The 20,796-nt window shown below is 39.3% G+C and overlaps 1 protein-coding gene across 7 annotated transcripts in view; it reads right to left on the reverse strand.

Annotated features, from left to right (window-relative positions):
* The window catches only part of MRTFB (myocardin related transcription factor B), a 204,849-nt gene that overhangs the window by 115,622 nt on the left and 68,431 nt on the right, over positions 1-20,796 (reverse strand). For 4 of the 7 annotated variants that reach the window (XM_086691181.1, XM_086691175.1, XM_086691180.1 and 1 more), the window contains exons 2-3: positions 13,917-14,132; positions 7,507-7,569 (exon numbers count right to left, since the gene is read on the reverse strand). In XM_086691181.1, the coding sequence (XP_086547307.1) occupies positions 7,507-7,569; positions 13,917-14,070 (217 nt within the window). In that variant the 5' untranslated portion in view covers positions 14,071-14,132. The remainder of the gene's footprint in view (positions 1-7,506; positions 7,570-13,916; positions 14,133-20,796) is intronic. The other 3 variants (XM_025916769.2, XM_086691176.1, XM_025916768.2) reach the window with 1 other exon arrangement.

Below are 20,796 nucleotides of genomic sequence, written 5' to 3' on the forward strand. Positions count from 1 at the left end.
ATCTTCTATAGGCTGACTCTTTTGCCAAACTGAGTCAAATTCAAATACTGATGCAAGGAGAAGTTTTAACTTCAACATCCCTGTGCAGAGAAAGTAATATGTAATCATGTCTTTATTAACGAAGGATGGCTTCTGCCAACCCGCGAATCCTTCCCTCCTCGCGGTCGAAGCCCGATGGCCCCATGAACCCCCGAGTACCTATGCCGCTGGCTCTGAGAGAGCCAAGAAGGCCTAGCATGGCACCTTTCCCCATAATCTTGCTCGCCATTCTGCGCCCACAACAAAAGCTGGAAAGCTGGTTGGCGTGGGAACCCCACTAATGATCAGCCTCGGCCTTTAATCCACAATTTGGTTTCCTTCCTTCAGCGACCCACAAGAGGGGAGCAGCCCGTGTGCCCAGCACCGTCTGAGTGTCTGGGGGGGCTCCCAACGCAGAGCGGCACGGCTGCGGCCCTGTCAGCAGGTGTTCGGAGAGGAACACATCTTGGTGGAAAAGCATGGGCCTTGTGCCGCGTCCCCAGGTCCAGACTCCGGTTTGCAGCTGTGCTGGAAGAACGCGCACTGCCCTTCACCTGTCACCGCAGGAAACCACACAACTGGACAGAACTCTCTCCTACACTGGGACACAGGCCATACAGAACTCCTCCTATAGTAAAGGCAACGGCGGCAGTGAGTCTTACAGCCGCCCGAGCTTTCGGCCTGCAGGTAACTTCCAGACTGGGGGCACAGCCTTCAAACAGAGCTGGTCAGGCTTGTGGAATCGATGAGCCAGAGAGGAGAGCTGAAGGGGCAGTTGAGACAGCTGGGAGCCGCCGTGCAGATTTCCGAACTGGAGGGACCCGTGCCGAGCAACAGCTCTGGAGAGCGAGCTGCACAGGAGTGCCCTGAGTCTTGGCTGAGGCCTGAGATGGATGAGCAGGGCGCACAGCTACACAGGGCCGGGCAAGCAACAACCGGGAGCCGTATGCTCAACATGTGTCAAAGTGCACACAAGGTTGGGGTGTTCGAGCTCAAAACGAGCCTGAGCGACATGATCTCCCTGGGGCATTTACGGGGGCATTTGGCAGAGATCCCAAAGGGGGTCAAGGCCTGATAGTCAACGCACCATCCCTGGTGGGAATGCTACCTTACATCTTTCCTAACAATGCTTTGAAAAGGCCTTGAGAGTGACCCGAAAGCTCAGCACTCTTACCAGAGCAAAGTCCCAGCACTTAAGGAAGACAACGCAAAATGCAGCCACTCAGCAGTGTAGCACTCACAACGTTCCACCCAATGAAAGGATTACCGGACTCTGTGCTAAGAGGTAGGAAAATGTCTCTTTAACAGGAGAGAAATTTCTCAGTAAAAACAGACTCAAAAATTACTGAAAAAATAGAATTAACAGCCATAACTATGTACAAGTATTTAAAATCTTTAAGTTTCTTTATTTCGACAGAGACAGTGCGAGTGGGGGAGGGGCAGAGGGGCAGAGAGAGAGAGAGAGAGAGAGAGAGAGAGAGGGAGGGAGAGAGAGAGGGAGAATATGAATTCCAAACAGGCTTCGTCTTGCCAGTGCAGAGCCCCATTAGGGGCATGAACTCATGAAACCGTCAGATCATGACCTGAGCCGAAACCAAAAGTCAGACGCTTAACCGACTGAGCCACCCAGGTGCCCCACTATGTACAAGTATTTAAAGGAAAACATGAATATAATGATGAGAGAAAAAGACAATGTAAAAAAGAACAAAATGGAACTTCCAGAGATAACAATAAATTACGATTAACGTTTTATTGGATAGGATTAGTAGCATATTAGACCTTCATTTGAAAAGATCAGTGAACATTTGAAAAAAAAGTAAAGCTAATAGGATGTTGTAAAAATAATAATACACAAAATACTAAAAAAAATTTTTTTTAAAGGCAAAAAAAAAAAGGAATAAAGGAAGAGTGAACTGACTAGATAAATACAATATATAGCAAAATAATAGATTTTAAATTCAATTGTGGCAGGTGGCCTCTAATGATCCCTGCCTTCTGGTATTTATGGTCTTCTATAATCCTTTCCCCTTGAGTAATTTGCTTCTTTTTTTTTTTTTTTTAATTTTTTTTTTCAACGTTTATTTATTTTTGGGACAGAGAGAGACAGAGCATGAACGGGGGAGGGGCAGAGAGAGAGGGAGACACAGAATCGGAAACAGGCTCCAGGCTCTGAGCCATCAGCCCAGAGCCCGACGCGGGGCTCGAACTCACGGACCGCGAGATCGTGACCTGGCTGAAGTCGGACGCTTAACCGACTGCGCCACCCAGGCGCCCCGAGTAATTTGCTTCTAAACAAAAGAAAAGGACAATGTTGAGAAAATGTTGGGGGAAGAAAAAGATCACTTTGGTCTTGCTAGCACACATCTCTCTTACTGGCTTTGAGAAAGTAAGATGCCATACGGGAGAGGCCCATGTGGGAAAGAACAAGGCTCCAGCCAGCATCCAGCATCCAGAGAGGAACTGAGGCCCTTGGTCCAATAGTCCTCAATGAACTGAATCTTGCCAACAACAATATAACTAAGGTTACGAGCAGATCCTTCACCAGTTGAACCTTCAGATGAAACCCCAGCCTTGGCTGACATCTGACTGCAGGCTTATGAGAGACAGAGGTATCCAGCTAAACTGTGCCTGAATTCCTGACCTAAACAAACTAGGAGATAATAAATGCGTCTTGTGTTAAGTTGCTAAGGTATGAAGTACTTTGTTCCACAGCTATAGATAACTAATATGCCACATAAATCAATAATGACCTTAAATGTAATCTATCTAAACACTGCAACTGAAAGAAAGAGACTGTCAGACTAGACTAAAAAAAGAAAGATCCAGCTCTATGCTATCTGAAAGAAATCTACTTTAAATCTAAAGGTGCAGATGAGTTAAAGGTAGAAGCTGGGTAAAGATGTACCGTGCAATCCGTAAGAAACTCAGGGGGCCTATATTAGTACCAGACAAAGTAGACTTTGGGAAAAGGATCATTACTAAGGATGCAGGTATTTCATAATACAAAGGGATCAATCCAACAAGAACACATAATAGACCCTCAAAATATGAAAAGGAAAAAATTACTGAAAGGAAAAATAAACAATTCCACAATATTAGTTGGGGTTTTCAACATACCTCTCTGGGCAACTGACAGAACAAGAGGTAAGAAAATCAGTAAGGATAAAGGACTTGAACAATCTGATAAACCAACAGGACCTGACATTTACAGAACATTTCACCCTCAAGGATACATGAAACATTCCTGGTCACTTAAGAGATGTATACATTTTTATGACAGAGTACATGTTACATAGTTTCAATGTAATAGAACAAAAACCAAATTATGTCTAAACCCACTGGATTCTGAAATTCACAGTTTAGGACTAAGTTCTTGGATTTCTTTAAATTTCAATTTTTTTCAATCCTTGCTCAATCTGCTTGGTTTAAGTGTAAATTCTTTTATCTGGAAAATCCTCCAAATTATACTTGGGTGTCCAAATAAAATCTTCAAATTCTTGAAGGTTGTAAACTTTGTTTCTGTTGAGGGTTCAAAAAGCATTCAGCAAGCAATCAAGCAGCTACTCTAACTCTACACACAAGCAAACAAGCACACAATTATACAGGCAGAAATTTCACTAGTTTATCAGCAAGTTATTGAATCAAGTTCCATTGTTTTGAAAGATGAAGAGACTACCTAACTGAAACTGACAGTGAGAGACAGAAACATCCATGTTAGAAAAATATATTAGAAAAGTACTACTTTGTCATATTAAGAGTATGTCTAGTTAAATATCACTTTGTTATTCTCGGCTTGAGAAAAACAGTAATATAAGCACATAGATCTTTTTCATCATATACATTTTATACATCAGTCAAGAGCCACAAAATACTTTAGTACATTCAGTAACTACCTGTGACCAGTTACTAAGCACCTTGTTACGTCGCTTTTGTTTCCATTTTCTTTTACCAAGGAGACCTCTAAAATATGCTGGGTTTCTAAAAGCTTCCTAGAATGTGATAAAAATGAGGTTTATTTGTACCACTAATATTAAGAGGCTTGGTTGAAATCATACACCAATTATTTCCTGCGTCCCATTTTAAAATTTGTTTAAAACATATTACAATCCTACACCATAATCAGATGACAAATTACAACAAAGTTCTCACTGTGTAGGATTCATTTGTTAAATACTGAAAACTTTGTACTTTCACCCAAAGGATTAACTCATTAGAAAGAAACATGCAAAGAAGGAAACAAACCACACAACCCCCGCCCCCCACCACCTCCAACAAACCTGACCCTTCAAATGCAGAACGCTGTTCTGCCCTGGAATTTCATACATGCTCCAGATTGGAGAACCATGAGGCTGGTAGCGTTTAAGGCCAACTGTAAACCAAATAAATCCCAATTACCCATTTCCTTAGGTTGCTCAGACTCTAAATCTCTTGGCTTCTGGCCCTCTCATTTATTTTTTGCCCTACGTTGCTTTTTTTAAGAAGTGTATAATACTACACAATAGAATATTTTAAGAGAATTCAGATTAGTTGAAAAACTTCTAGACCCGCTCCCCTTCTAAATGACCTTAAAGCATCATCTAAACAACTGCCATCACACCAAGATTTCACAGAAGAACATTCTACAACACTAAAACTGTTTGTTCTCACATATGCCAAAGGTCATTATGAAACATGTCATTGTATACATACATGTTTATTTTTTAAAAGGTCATTCCCGAATTTAGTCAATTTCTTTGCTAAATAATTGGGTTCTTAATGAAAAAAAATTAGTTGCGAGATGTGATTACGACACAGATTTCCAGGAATCAAAAGGAAAAAGAAAAAATTTAAAAGTCAACTCAGAGCAAGAAATCTCTTTAAACAAATGACTGTTTTACTACCTCAAAATACCACAAGTCTTCTGTATAATACTTATCATATACATCAAATGCCTTAAAAGCGTCTGAGCAACCATATCTACTATCCTAATCTCTTCAGAGTAAGTACATAAGAAGGAGAAAGATCTATAAATCAGTCCTTGATGACAGTGGGTTTGTTTAGGAGTTTACCAACTGGAATGGCCCTGCTGGAATTCCTTCAAGCAGCCTGTGAAAATGTCAGAACGGAGTCTGTTTTGGAGGTCATGGTCCCTAGAGAGCTCTGAGTTTTGGCCTGTTTGTCTTTTCACATGCTTTAATATTTGAAAATCATTCCTTGCAGACACTGACTGATGCCCAGGGAATGCTAGGATTGTGGGAACTGGCAGTACCAACAAGACAGACAAACTCCATGGGAAATCAGTGCCTACTGCACTTGCCCTCTGAGCTCTCATCAGATAAGCTGCTCTTCAAGTGTTGTGAAGGTACATGGAGAGACATTAAGAAACTGCATGTCATTTTGGTATCTTTAAAAAGAAATACTTGTGGAAAACGGGCTTAGAAATGACTGGGACCATTGAAAGAGACACTAAACGCTATAAAAAAACAAAAAACAAAAAACAAACCCATGGTGGAATCCTGAAAACTATATTCACTTAATATGAAGTGGAATACAGCGTGGCAGTTGAAAATTCACAAATAACGTTCGACTCCCCCAAAACTCAAGTGCCTACCGTTGACCTAAGACATCAACAGGTAACACACATTCATATGTTATATGTGTTACATGCCGTACTCTTACAATAAATCTAGAGGAAAAAATGTGATTGAGAAAATCACGAAGAGGAGAAAATACACTTCCGGCACTATACTAGCTATCAGAAACCGCCTGCCTATGTGGGGACCCGTGCAGTTCAAACCCACGTTGTTGAAGGACCAACTGTACTACATGCTCAAAACATACGTAACAATAACAAACAGTTGTAAAGTGCTACTTACTTGCCCTTGTTGTTCTAAACACTTCACTTACATGAACTCATTTAATCTTCCTAGCAACTCTGTGAAGCAGGTCATAGTAGGGTCCCCATTGTGCAAATGAGGAGACCGAGGCAAGGGGAGGATAACTAATTTGTCTAAGTTCAGTGGTGGTGTGGCCAGGATCTAGGCTCAGACAGGCTGGCTCCAGAGTTGGTGCTCTTAACCACTGTGCATACTGCCTCTTTCGTGGTATTTTTACGTCAGGCAGGCAGTGCTGGGTACCTATTCCATGTACTGTATTTTATGATGTCCCATGTGCACGCCAGTTTGTACAAGAGCTCTAGTATTTGAAGCCTCTCAGTGATTTATGAGGTACATCTAACATGATTCCTATTCACGGACGAAAGACACAGACTTTGTGTCTGACACCACACAGCGAGTACAAGAGAGCGGGCTCTATGCTTGGCTCCACAGCCCTCTTTACTTTTTATTTTATTTTTTCACAGCCCTCTTCCTTAAAACTAGGTTCTTCTTCCTCTCTGTTATCTGCAAGAATCGTCTCCGAGTTACTTTTCTGTATATAGTTGAAGATACGGCTTTCAAAGATCTACGTGTCCAACAGTTTTATGAGGATACACTACACTACGCTGTGAACTGCCAACGTTGTACTAGAGGATTAAAATCTAAGAACTATTCTAGGGTAGGAGACACAGTGGTCATTCAGTAAATGTTTTCTAATAGTAAAAGAGTCCCTACTTCCACTCCTGAAATGCTGATTTTTAGGCTATTTTGGAGAGCTGAGTATCCCATATGGCAAACTTTCCCTTGTATATACTGCATGCTGGTGCTTTCGTCAAATGGTCAGTCAACACACTTCCTCACTGCTATGTTGGGATCATGGCTTCTGTCAGAGAGGGTTTCTTATCTTGAGGCTATGAACCTCAAATCTTCAGACAGTACTGACAAATTCTAGTATGTTACTTTTTTAACTAGCCCACAAGAACCAAAGGCAAGTTGTTGATCAGACTTTCTGCTTTTCTTGTTATATCTTCATTAAACACAGAGATCATGTATCAAAAATTTAAGTTGTGTGAAACAGACACCCAACTATTAGCATTTCCTTGATGCAGACAACCACAAAGATGACCAGAATAGAACATGAATAATTTGGACTTTAAACAAAGCTAAAAAATTGTCTTTTGATAGTCTGATGCTTACTATAAAAATGTTAACACATACCTGCCAACCCTTAAATACCATGAATAGGAAGATACTGCATGTCCTAAATTAGATTAAAAAAAATTTTTTTTAGGACAACAGAATTGATTCAATTTCTCTTTCTTTTTAAATATGGGGGAAAGTCTGACTAATTGGGCGAGCTGGCATGTATGCTTAATAATACACCTTGAAGAATGGGATACACAGCGACATCATTAACTTGTATCTATGGAAAATTCCACCTGCTGAGACGGAAGTCATCTTCCATTCTTCCTGGTTCTGCTGCCCAATGAACAGCACAGGCAAGAGTGACAATGAGATATAAGAGCACATGATGCAATGAGGAAGGGCAGCCAGAGAAGGACACATGGGCTGAAAGCTACCATACAGGTACTACAACGGGCACACCGTGACACAGAGCGCTTCTGAGACTTACCCATGCTCACAGACTGAGTCAGCAGAGGACACTGGAGTCCTGACTCCCAAAAGACTACACTTCCTGTTAATAACAGTGAGGGCAGCAGGTGAGGGTAGCCAACAGCAGGGGTTAATTTAAAGGAGTTAGAAAAACACTGGGTATGATATTTGCTAATTAGTCAGGGTGATAATTAACTAAAACCCAAAGAGAAAATTCCAGTATGTCTGGTATTCCAACATATTTGTCTTGCTGCTTTCTGTCTCAAAAGTGCTTTATTACTGATATCTTAAAATAAAACAACAAAGGCTGAAAAAAAATCACGACCACTTTTCCCCACTTTATTCCCTATACTTAACAGCTCTTTCAAAAGAGTCACAGTAGACAGCAGGTATCCAGTATCTATCCTCTCTCTTCCTTTTTAGCTAAAAGAGGTCACACTGTAGTTGGCTTAGGGGGAGCACACAGGCACAAAGAGCCCCTACTTAATTTTAATGAAGTCTTTTGGCCTCGCACAGGGTCTGATTATAAACCAACTATTTAATTCCAAGTACCTTGAAAGGTCTAAGTAACTAGGGTACTGTAGTTGAGTAATCTTTATTAACTAATCATTTACATTGTATAGGTAATTAAAATTACCCTCTGACGGACAGGAAAGCCTGTTTCTTAATAAATTAGTGTCAGTTTATTTGCTGATCCAGTGCTTAATATAAGTCATATTTAGTAGACTCTAGTTTTATGAAAATTATCTCTAGTTTTATGAAACTAGACTCTAGACTCTAGTTTTATGAAAATTATCTCAAATAATCTATATATGAAACAATGCACTTTTAGGACTCTCGTAACTTTAGAAAATCCTTATAAAAATTTCAGGCAAACATTTTAATAATTTTAAGATAATGCTAGATTAAACTGATAATTACTATTAAGTTCTAAATCTTACTTTTAATAAATACATTAACTGTCAACACTCGAAGGGCATGTTTGCAAGAGGACACAATATAAAGACTGGATAAATAACTCAAAATGGGGCTTTGCTCGTGCTGAACTGGGGCCTGCCATCTTGCTGATGCACTTCTGAAACCGTAAGCTGCATCCATCCGGTCAGCAATGACTCAGTAGGCCTCTGATAGTGCTCTGACCCTGCCAGCTGTAGATGGGCGTGTGTGAGATTAAGGCCCAGCCCCCTCCCTCCACCCGCACACTGCTTGGGTGTGTTAGGCGATGCGCTAAAGCCAGCTAAGTCCTCAGTAACAAGAAGCCCAGAGTAGAAAAAAAGGTGACGGACAGGGTTATAGGTGCTCATTTACACTGTGAAACAAAGCATGCTGTTTAATAGGAGACTTTGTAAAGAGCATTGCGAAATAGAGTACCTCACCTTTAAGCTACTTATATGACTTTGTTTTCATGGTGAAAGGTTCAAGAGATTGTCATAGACAAAACATACGAAAACCACCTTAATTAATCAAGAATTTCTTTTACAGTGGTCAGGGGGCTCACAATTGGCTTTTAAACTTTATAACTGTGTTAAGCATTTACCTGTAAAGGCTAATCTCAGAAATCTATTAGAAACTAAGGAAAATTAATTAAGGAAATTATACCTATTTCTGTTCTCAGTCTAAATACTCTTAAGTAACATCCAAAGCAGAAAAGGAAATTATCTAAATGTATCAGACTGTTTATTAATATCACTGAAAATTTTAAATATTTAAGGTCCTAAAGATGTTAACAGTAAAGCCAAGGACAAGAGAATTTTACAGAATCTTACTTGTTTCGATTACCTCCAGTTAAAGAAAGGGAAAGCAAGAATCCTAGAGTTACATGTTTTGGTTATTTAGCATCTATTTATTTCCTTCCCACTTATGACACTCTGAGAATCTTATGTCTGGCTGTCTGCTCCAGAGAAAAATAGAAATATTCTCCCTTTTCCTCACCAATCTCCAGATGGCCACCCCATCTCATGTATACTCTTAAGGAACAGGGTTCTGGTCCAGACAAATGCTTACCACCTTTGTGCATTTCCAAACACCTAGAGTGACAGTAAACCTAACAGGTTAATGAGGAATGAGGAAATGTTGCATGAAGAAAAGATCAGCTTTGAACAAATACCATTTATTTTCTATAGTACAAGGCAAGCAATTTTCTTTAGCCGAGTTCCATGGCAAGGCAAAGTTATCTGTGTGCAAATGTATTGATACCTGTATTGAATCTAATGCAAAGAAATACCTTGTGTTCCCTCGTGTGCAACAAACTTTTGAATGAACTCTTTTCTCTTTAGTATAATCATTCAAGAGCAGAACAAGAGATGGTCTAAAACCGTCCATTGTGATAAATTTAATGGATGGAAAATCTTAGGGAAAAAAATTCAAAACGGGACCATGAAATCAAAAACCCAACGAGTACGGTAACTAGAAGCGTCAAAGTTTAAAATAAGAATGACAAAGTCTCTTCTTCACTGAGGCCTAAAACACGCTGTTCCCAAGTAAATACAGTTTCAAAAAGTCTGCTAATAAACGGAAGAGAAAGTAGCAGACACTATTTTTCCACCTACTCCATACTACTGACAGCCGGCCTGGGGCGTTACCTGTGGCCATGTGAACACGACTGGACTGTGCCTCATTTTCAGAGCTGTCCCAAGTGTTAAAATACCAAACTGCTGTGCAAAACGGGAATCTATGTCAATTTATCTGCTTTATTGTCAATGCTGGGAGTGACTCAAAAGCTTACATTCACCAACCAGCACACTTCTCGGTCTTGCAAATGACCTCGGGAACCAAAGCCTTCCTGCTGTGGTCTCCCCTAGTGCGGGCACAACACAGAGGGCTGGAGCTCTTGGAGGCGTGTCGGTTCCATCTACTTCGCCTTTCCCTGCCTTTACGAAGCTGTATTCAACTTACAGCATCTGAGCTTTTCCCACGTGAACAATAAAAAACAACTAACTGTCCCTCGGACTGATTTCCCCTTTACTGCCAGTGTTTACCATCTGAAGGAACGTTAATACTGTGTAAAACATCAAAACAAAGCTCAAGTTCTCTGTGTGTGCGCTGTTTCAGTAAAAGTCTGTCATTTATGTGTTCTGTATACCCACATTTCTTTTAGGAAGAACTCACTTCTTGGGAAGAATTAATGGCCTAATTGGTGGCCTTACTTTGGAGGTGCCACCGGCCACACGTTCAGGGGTAAAGAACAGCCCCAGCTTATCTTTCACATGTGCTACAGGAGTAGGAATGAATGTTCTGCTCTGCCACTACAATGCCAACATAAGTATCAGTCAAAACTAAGGGAGGATCCTGGAGTCATTACGTAGATGTCAACTTCTCTCTCATTAAGTTTATTTATAAACTATTTGGTGACATGATCCTTCTACACACTGATCCAAATTGAAGTGTCTTCATTTTCCCCCCAACTAGAAAGGGAAATAATTCAAACAAGTGAAATTCAAATGCTTAGGGCTAACAATGAAACACAATCACAAGAAAATACCTAAATCGGACTATTTCATAATACTCTAAAGAGTTTTTTGTATTAATTAATTTCGAGGCTAAGATTCACATTTTGTATATGATATAATCTAAACAGGGCATTAAGAAGACTTAAAAATGAAGCATAAACATGAAAAATTCAGTAGGGTAAGAAAGTTACGCTTCTTCTAATTCCATAATTGCTTGATGTGATTCCACTTGACTCATATAACTATCAAAAATGTAGATTTCTGATAGCTATACAAAGGATTCCATGTATGCCTTGGAATATATATGTAAATCAAGCTAATATATCATAAGCCTGACATTAGAGTATATGCCTGAATATAAGGTAAGCTTTTTAACTGCCTGAAGTCATTTATTAAAAAAGAAGAGATCGGGGGGGGGGGGTGGGAAGGAGGGGAAAGTGGGTGATGGGCACTGAGGAGGGCACCTATTGGGATGAGCACTGGGTTTTGTATGGAAACCAATTTGACAATAAATTTCATATTAAAAAAAAAAAAGAAGAGACTGTCTGCTACTTGAGTCTTTACATAGCATTTCATAAGATATTCTTTCATTTACTCAATATTGAACAAAAAAAGTACTTGAGGAAAACATTTGCTTAAAAATTAACTTCATTTAAAGCTAGTTTTAGGATGTTTATAAAAATATCTTAGTAGAATCATAAACGGGGGGGAGGGGGCGGAGAAGGCCAACAGATTAATTATTCCTAGGTTATAACCTTAAAATCGGAAGTACTAAGTGTCATTGCAAAGAACAGTTTCAAAAACTCATTTTAAAAAAGTAGTCAAATACAATTCTGTCAGAAAGGATACAAATGACAATAGTGAACTCCAGGAAAGGAATCATGTAGCTGAGGGGAAAGACTGGGAAGTGACTTTCTTTTCACTGTGTACCCATTGGTACCCTGTACATTTTAAGCCAGTGAATACATTACGTACTCACAGAAAACAGATAATTACATTCTAAAACAGGAACTGCAGCCCCATAAAATGTTATAACCAATCACAAATCACAAGAGTGATTATGCTATAGAGATTATGAGTATATGACAATACACCACACACACACACACCATTCTGTCAATGGTACTTGTGGTTTAGACAGAAAATCTGTGGTATCAGGTCATACATATACTCACAAGCTGCTGTAACTCAGACGAAAGAGACAGTAGTGAAGACGCACCGTGGATTTTAGCACTACGTGCATGATGCCAAGGGGTTCTGCTGATGATGAGAAAAAAAAAAGCATTTCCCCCAAAGATTCATGGATAGAATGTGAGCCAGATGGTTCTATGAAATATTAGTGTGAATGAAGGAATCCTTCTATATTATTGCACTGCATCATAAAAATGTGATTTTAATTATGGACATGTAACTAAATTAAAAAATTAAAATTCTTACCATTTACTCCACTTCCCAAAAGTTTAGAAGGGGAGGCTACTTAATATTTGGGCTTAGCTTACATTCAGGCATACATATTCAAGGCAACATTCTTGCAAGAGAACGTGGTGCACTGTGTCAAGCCGATCACGAAGTACAGATTTGCCCGATACATTTCCCTACCATTTTCCTGACTAATTGTGTGTTATTGCAATTTCATACAAGTGCAACTCATTTTTTGAGGATAAGAATCTGAACACTATACAGGCCCAAATGTGCAGTGTGAACCTGATCGCATTTGGTCATGCTTCAGTAAATGTGGTCATACTCTCCAAGCCACTGTCTGAGAAAAATGGAAGATTCTAAAGCCACTGCTGAACGACAGCCTCCTGAAGGGCCTGACAGCACCTGAGCCAGAATGCTGCTTTTCACCACTCACAGCGGACAAGGGTTATGCCCAAGAACAAGTACCAGAAGGCTTATTTGAAGGGAGAACAAATACACTCCAAACACATGTACTAAAGAACTAAGAATCATAACATACATCTTTTCTCCACTTTCCTGAAGAAGGTGAGGCCAATAATGAAAAGGCCTGGTTAGGACTCAGAACCCAGAAAAACAGTAACCAGGTACAAAAGGAAGTGTTTTACAAGGGAACGGTTTTATTTCCTCAGGTTTTTAAATCTACAATTTTTAAAAACTATTATTTGTAAATGTAAAACTCAGAACGGTGGAAAGCATAAGAAATTCAGCTGTAATTCTTAATGTGGCCCTTTTAATATAAGTGCTTGATGTGTTTATAAATTTTAACATTTTGTTAGTTTTTATGTTTTAAGTATTAAAAATAAGTGTCTATCATCTATCCTTACTCATTTACATTAAAAATGGACAGTATTATGTTTTCCAGAGAGGATGGGAAGCCTTTGTGATCAATGAAAATTTCCTGAACAGATACCAAATGGACAGAAAATACTCATTTTGTATACAACGATAGGCAGAGAATGACAATATGGTCATATCCTGTAACGATTAATAGAAAAACACTCCAACAAAAAATTCTTGCTTTCTTAGTAATCATTAAGATAGCTTAAATTTTATCAATCTTGAAATTAAGGTGCAACACACTGGAGACGGGAAAAATGGGAGGAGAATCTAGTCAAATCCACAGTCAACCTTCCCTAGGATCAGTGCAGGAAGCTATTCTCCAGTATCTTCTAGCATGAAATCTGCTGGTACTAAAATAGTTGAATCTAAAGCTTGTTTCCAAGGAGAATACTGCTACCAGATACTTATTGGGGAAATAAATGAAAGAACTGGATGGAAAGTGAAATTCTGCCTGTTACTCAAAACCAGCCAATAACCCACAAGGCTCTCCCCGCCATGACAGCCTGCCCAGGGTAACTGACAAAAAAAAAAAAAAAAAAAAAAAAAAAAGAAAAGAAAAGAAAAAAGAAAAAGAAAAAGAAAAAGAAAAAGAAAAATTACTACCAAACAGGAATCAATTGGACTCATGAAGGGGTGAATCTTTAAATCCAGCTCCCACCACACATGCTGAAGAGCTCACCATTCTTCCTCTCGTTCAGCGGGGGCAGGTGCTGGCTGGGCTGCAGGGACAGCTCCTGGAATTCATGGGCAACAGCTTCGCTTTGAGGACTTGGGGCAAGATGGGCTAACGGCCCCACTTCATCCTCCGCGTCCAGTGCCCCTGGGGGATCCATCGTGCTCCAGCCACCGGCAAAAGGTGTACGAGACCTCTCTTAAATGCGGCCTGCTGAAGAGACTGTCAAATTAAAAACGTGTAAGTAGACAGTACGTTTATTTTGCTCCAATTTACACAAAAATATTAAAATGGAAACCCTGGGTTCTAGTTCAGCTTCACTGCTGTGTAGCAAGTGCCAATTCGTTTACTCTCTCTGGATCTTGGTTCTTTGTCCAACACACAGGAATAAAAGACTAAAAATAGCATTTACCAGGTAAATACAAGTTGAGAAGTATTTTAATTTTTTGTGCTGTGGATTAAAAGTTACAGTTACTGATGTCATCAAAGATTTTAATGCACCCTACAATAAGATAAAAGTCAACTAATGATGATGGGACAAAAAAGCAGTCTAGCTTGAAAATCTGTCTTAACTCCTACGAATCAAAACTTTACATTAAGTCAACATTCACAGCAACCAGCAATGTCTCGGAGGAGGGCTCCTCCCTCGGCAGGGAATAGAACTCTTAGCTGCACCAAAATGGACACGCAGTTCACGACAAAGAAACCAACCTTTACTTTAAGCCACTGGGATTTAGGACTATTTATTATCACAGCGTAACTGGTCCATTCTGATTGAAACAGAAATCAGCAAGAGAAATACCAAAGACATAACCAAACCATAAATACGTGACACGGGCTTAGGAGCTGAACAGTGGGCAGCAAGAAAACGGTTACAGAAAGCCAAAAGCTAAAAGGATGGCGGTCCACATGGGGCAGGGGAGAAACATTTCATAAGACTTCTATCTGCTTAGCAACATTCTGGACCACAGTTCGTTGATGCCTTCGCCTACTGACGGACATCCGAGCTGTTTCCAGTTTCTGTCAGAAATAAAAATGCTATGAACATTCTTGTCCAAGTATACATAGGAATATAAGCTTTCACTTCTCTTGGGTAAATACCTAGGAGTAAGTGGACCATAAGGCAACGGCGTGTTTAAATTTTTTTTTTTTTTTAACATCTATTTATTTTTGAGACAGAGAGAGACAGAGCATGAGCAGGCGAGGGTCAGAGAGAGAGGGAGACACAGAATCCGAAACAGGCTCCAGGCTCTGAGCTGTCAGCCCAGAGCCCGATGCGGGGCTTGAACTCACAGACCACGAGATCATGACCTGAGCCGAAGTTGGACGCCCAACTGACTGAGCCACCCAGGCGCCCCAACAGCGTGTTTAAATTTTAAAGAAACGAACAAAGGATTTTCCAAAGTGGTTCCACCATTCTTATTAGCAGTGAATGAGAATTCCGGTTGTTCTACAACCTCACCAACACTTATGGTCAATCTTTTTAATTTTAATTATTTTAGTGGGTGTGAAATGGTAACTTAGTGTGGTCTCATTTATTTTATTAAATTATACTTGAGATATTATATTATATTAGTTTCAGGTGAATAAGATAGTGATTTGATATTTTTATTTTATTTTTTTATGTTTATTTATTCTGAGAGAAGAGAGAGAGGAAGAGTGAGTGCAGGAGGCGCAGAGATAGAGGCAGAGAGAGAATCCGGAGCAGCTTCCCCACTGTCAGCACAGAGCCCAATGCAGGGATCAATCTCACAAACCATGAGATCATGACCTGAGCTGAAATCAGAGTCAGATGCTTAACCGACTGAGGCATCCAAGTGCTCCAGTCCTCTTTTAATAAACAGGGCCCAACACGGGCTCAAACCCACCAACTGTGAGATCACGACCTGAGCCAAAGTCAAGAGTCAGACTGAGCCACACAGGTACCCTGATATTTTTATATATCGCAAAACGATCACCATAATAGGTCTAGATACCATCTGTCACCATACAAAATCATTACGATATTACTGACTATATCTCCTGTGCTGTATACGACATGAGACTTATTTTATAATTCTTTACCTCTTAATTCCCTTCACCTATTTTGTCGGTTCCCTCTCCCAACCACCAGTTTGTTCTTTTTTATCTATGAGTCTGTTTCTGTTTTGTTTGTTCATTTTGGTTTTTTTAGATTTCCCATATAAGTCAAATCATACAGTGTTTGCTTTTCTCTGACTTATTTCACTTAGCATGATATCCTCGAAGTCCAACCATGTTGTCACAAATGGCAAGATTTCATTCTTTTTGTAGCTGAGTAATATTACAGTGTGTGTAATACTCCAGTAATATTCCACTGTGTACACACACATACACACACACACACACACCACAGCTTCTCTGTCCATTTATTATCTATTGATGGACACTTGGGTTACATCTATGTCCTGGCTATTGTAAATAAGCATAAAGGTAGTACAGCTTTTTGAACTGTTCTTTTCGTTTTCTTCAAATACCCAGAAGTGGAATTTCTAGATCACATAGTAATTCTATTTATAATTTTTTGAGGAACCTCCAAATTGTTTCCATAGTGGCTGCACTAATTTACATTCCTACCAAGAGCGCACAAGGGTTTCCTTTTCCTCACATCCTCAGCAACACGTGTTATTTCTTGTCTTTTTGATAATAGCCATTCTGACTGGTATGAGGTAGCACCTCACTGCTTTTGATTTACATATCTGTGATGATTAGTGATGTTCAGCATGTTTTCATGTGCTTTTTGGCCATCTGTATGCTGTCTTTGGAAAAATATCTATTCAAGTCCTCTGTCGGTTTTTTAACTGGGTTGTTTTGCTGTTGTTGTTATGATTTGTGACATGGTTGTTGATGTATTTTGGATATCAACTCCTTATCAGATGTATGGTTTGCAATCATCTTCTTGCATTCAGTAGGCTGCATTTTCATTTTGTTAATGGTTTTCTTCACCCTGCAAAAGCTTTTTAGCTGATGTGGTCCCAGTTGTTTATTTCTGGTTTTGATACCAGTGCTTGAGGAGACGTATCCAAAAAAACATTGCTAAGAATAATGTCTTACTGCCTTTGCTTTGTCTAGGAGTTTTAAGGTTTCAGGTCTTAATCCATTTTGAGTTTATTTTTGTGCATGGTGTAAGAAAGCAGTCCACAATTTCATTCTTTTGCATGTAGCTGTCCAATTTTCCTAACACCACTTATTGAAAAGATGGTTGTCTCCCCATTGTATGTTCTTGCCTCATTTGTCATAAGTTACTTGACCTCATAGGTGTGGGTTTATTTCTGGGCTCTCCATTCTGTTCCACTGATCTATGTGTCTGTTTTGGCGCAAGTGCCATATTGTTTTGATTACTATAGCTTTTCAGTACAGTTTCAAATTTCAGAGCATGATACCTCAAACTTTGTTCTTCTTTCCCAAGCCTGCTTTGGCTGTTTTGGGTCTTTTGTGGTTCTGTGCATATATTAGGAGTTGTTCCACTTCTGTGGAAAAACATTAACTCTACCAACCCAAAAGTACAGCATATCTTTTCATTTATTTATGTTATCTTCAATTTCTTTCATCAGTGTTTTATAGTTTTCAGAGTATAGGTCTTGCACTTTCTTGGTTAAATTAATTTCTAGGTATTTTACTGTTTTTGATGCAAGTGTAATTGAGATTGTCTTAATTTCTCTTTCCAACAATTCATTATTAGTATGCAGAAATGCAACAAATTTCTGTGTATTAATTTTGTATCCTATAACTTTACTGAATTCATTTATTAGCTCCAATAGGTTTTTGGTGGACTCTTTAAGGTTTTCTGTATATGGTATCATGTTGCCTGCAAATAGTAACAGCTTTACTTCTTCTTTTCCAATTTGTATGTTTTTATTTCTTTTTCTTGTCTAATGGCTGTGGCTAGGATTTTGAATACTACGTTGGATAAAACTGTCAAGAGTGGGAATCCTTGTCTCGTTTCTGATCTTAGAGAAAAACTTTGCATCTTTTCATCCACTGAGTATGTTAGCTGTTTGTCTGTCATAAATGACCTTTATTGAGTGCAGGCCCTCCCTACCCACTAGAGAGCTTTTATCATAAATGGACATTGAATTTTGTCAAATATTTTTGCTGTACCTATTGAGATGATAATATATATTTTTAATGTTCATTTTATTTATTCTGAGAGAGAGAGAGTGCTAGCACAAGCAGGGGAAGAGCAGAAAGAGAAACCCAAGCAAGGTCTGTGCTGTGAGTGCAGAGCCCAGTGTGAGGCTCACTCCCACGAATCATGAGATCATGACCTGAGCCGAAATCAAGAGGTGGACGTTTAACTGACTGAGCCATCCAGGCGCCCTGAGATTATATAATTTTTATTCTTCATTTTATTAATGTGTTGTATCATGTTGACTGATTTGCAGATGTTAAACCATCTTTATATCCCTGGAATCAATTCCATTTGCTTCCAGTGTATGATCTCTTTCAATGTTTTTGATGAGTTCAGTTTGCTAATATTTTGCTGATAATTTTGGCATCTGTGTTTATTAGGGGTGTTGGCCTGTAATTTTCTTTTTTATGATGGTGTCTTTGTCTGGTTTTGGTATCAGAGTAATGCTGGCCTTGTAAAATAAATTTGGAAGTATTTTTTCATCTTCAATTTTTCATTATAATTTCTGGGATAGTTTAAATGTTTGGTAGAATTCACCTGTGAAGCCATCTGCACTTGGACTTTTGTTTGTAGTGTTTTGATTACTGATTCAAATTTCATTTTAATAATTGGTCTATTCAGATTTTCTGTATCTTCATGATTCAATCTTAGAAGACTCCATGTTTCCAGGAATTTATCCATTTCTTCTAGACTAATCTGTCAGCATATAACTGTACACAGTATTTACTTATGATCCCTAGTATTTCTGTGGTATAGGTTGTAATTTCTTCTTTTTCATTTCTGATTTTATTTATTTGGGCCATCCTCTATTTTTTCTTGAGGAGTCTGGCTAAAGGTTTGTTGATTTTGTTTATCTTTTCAAAGAACTAGCTCTTAGTTTCATTAAACTTTTCACACACGTGTGGATGTATTTCATTCCCCCACTATCACTCTGATCGGTATTATTTCCTTCCTTCTATTAACTTTGGGCTTCGTTTTCTAGTTCCTTTAAATGTAAAGTTAGATTGTTTATTTGATATTTTTCTTGTTTCTTTTAAAAAAAAATTTTTTTTTTCAACGTTTATTTATTTTTGGGACAGAGAGAGACAGAGCATGAACGGGGGAGGGGCAGAGAGAGAGGGAGACACAGAATCGGAAACAGGCTCCAGGCTCTGAGCCATCAGCCCAGAGCCTGACGCGGGGCTCGAACTCACGGACCGCGAGATCGTGACCTGGCTGAAGTCGGACGCTTAACCGACTGCGCCACCCAGGCGCCCCTCTTGTTTCTTTTAAAAAAAATTTTTTTTAACATTTATTTATTTTTGAGACAGAGAGAGACAGAGCATGAACGGGGGAGGGGCAGAGAGAGAGGGAGACACAGAATCGGAAGCAGGCTTCAGGCTCAGAGCCTGACGCGGGGCTCGAACTCACGGACTGCAAGATCGTGACCTGAGCTGAAGTCGGATGCTCAACCGACTGAGCCACCCAGGCGCCCCTTTCTTGTTTCTTGAGGTAGGCTTGTATCACTATAAAAGTCCCTCTTAGAACTGTTTTTGCTGCACCCCAAAGAGTTTGGAATACTGTGTTCCCATTTTCATTTGTCTACAGGTATTTTTTTGATTTCCTCATTGACCTATTGGTTATTTAACAGCATGTTGTTTAGTCTCCATGTGTTTGTGGTTTTTTCCAGTTTTCTTCACATAACTGACTTCTAGTTTCATGCCACTGTGGTTGGAAAAGATACTTGATAGGATTTCAATCTTCTTAACTTTACTGAGACTTGTTTTGTAGCTTAACATGTGATCTATCCTGGAGAATGTTCCATGTGTACTTCAAAAGAACGTGTATTTAGGTTTTGGAAGGAGTGTTTTGCATGTATCTATTAAGCCCATCTGGTCTAATGCGTCACTTAGGGCCACTTTTTCCTTAATGCTTTTCTGTCTGGATGATCTATCCACTGATAAAAGAGGTATTAAAGACCCCTACTACTGGGGCGCCTGGGTGGCACAGTCGGTTAAGCGTCCGACTTCAGCCAGGTCACGATCTCGCGGTCTGTGAGTTCGAGCCCCGCGTCGGGCTCTGGGCTGATGGCTCAGAGCCTGGAGCCTGTTTCCGATTCTGTGTCTCCCTCTCTCTCTGCCCCTCGCCCGTTCATGCTCTGTCTCTCTCTGCCCCAAAAATAAATAAACGTTGAAAAAAAAAATTAAAAAAAAAAAAAAAAAGACCCCTACTACTGATTACAGAATGCATTTGTGATGAGCACTGAGTGATGTATGGAATTGCTGCATCACTATATTGTACACCTGAACTAATACAACACTGCATTTTAACTAGAAATAAAATAAAAAATTAAAAAGAAAAAAATAAAGTTCTCTTCTATTACTGTATTGCTATTTCTTCTTTTATTTCTGTTAATATTTGATTTATATATTTAGGTCCTCCTATATTGGGTCCATACATTTTTACAAATGTAATATCCTCTTGTTGGATTTACTTCTTTATCACTATGTGATACCCTTCTTTGTCTTTTCTTACAATCTTTGTTTTAAAGTCTATTTTGTCTGATATAACTATAGCTACTCCATTTCATTTCCATTTGCATGGTATATATCTTTTTGTAACCCTTTATTTTCAGTCTGTGTATGTCTTTACATTTGAAGTGAGTCTCCTATTGGCACTATATAGAAAATTCCTGTTCTTTCTTATCCATTCAGCCACCCTATGTCTTTTGACTGGTGCATTTAGACCACTTACATT

Source organism: Puma concolor, chromosome E3 (assembly GCF_028749965.1).
Source record: "Puma concolor isolate L17-30 chromosome E3, mPumCon1.1.hap2, whole genome shotgun sequence".
Classification (NCBI taxonomy): Eukaryota; Metazoa; Chordata; class Mammalia; order Carnivora; family Felidae; genus Puma; species Puma concolor.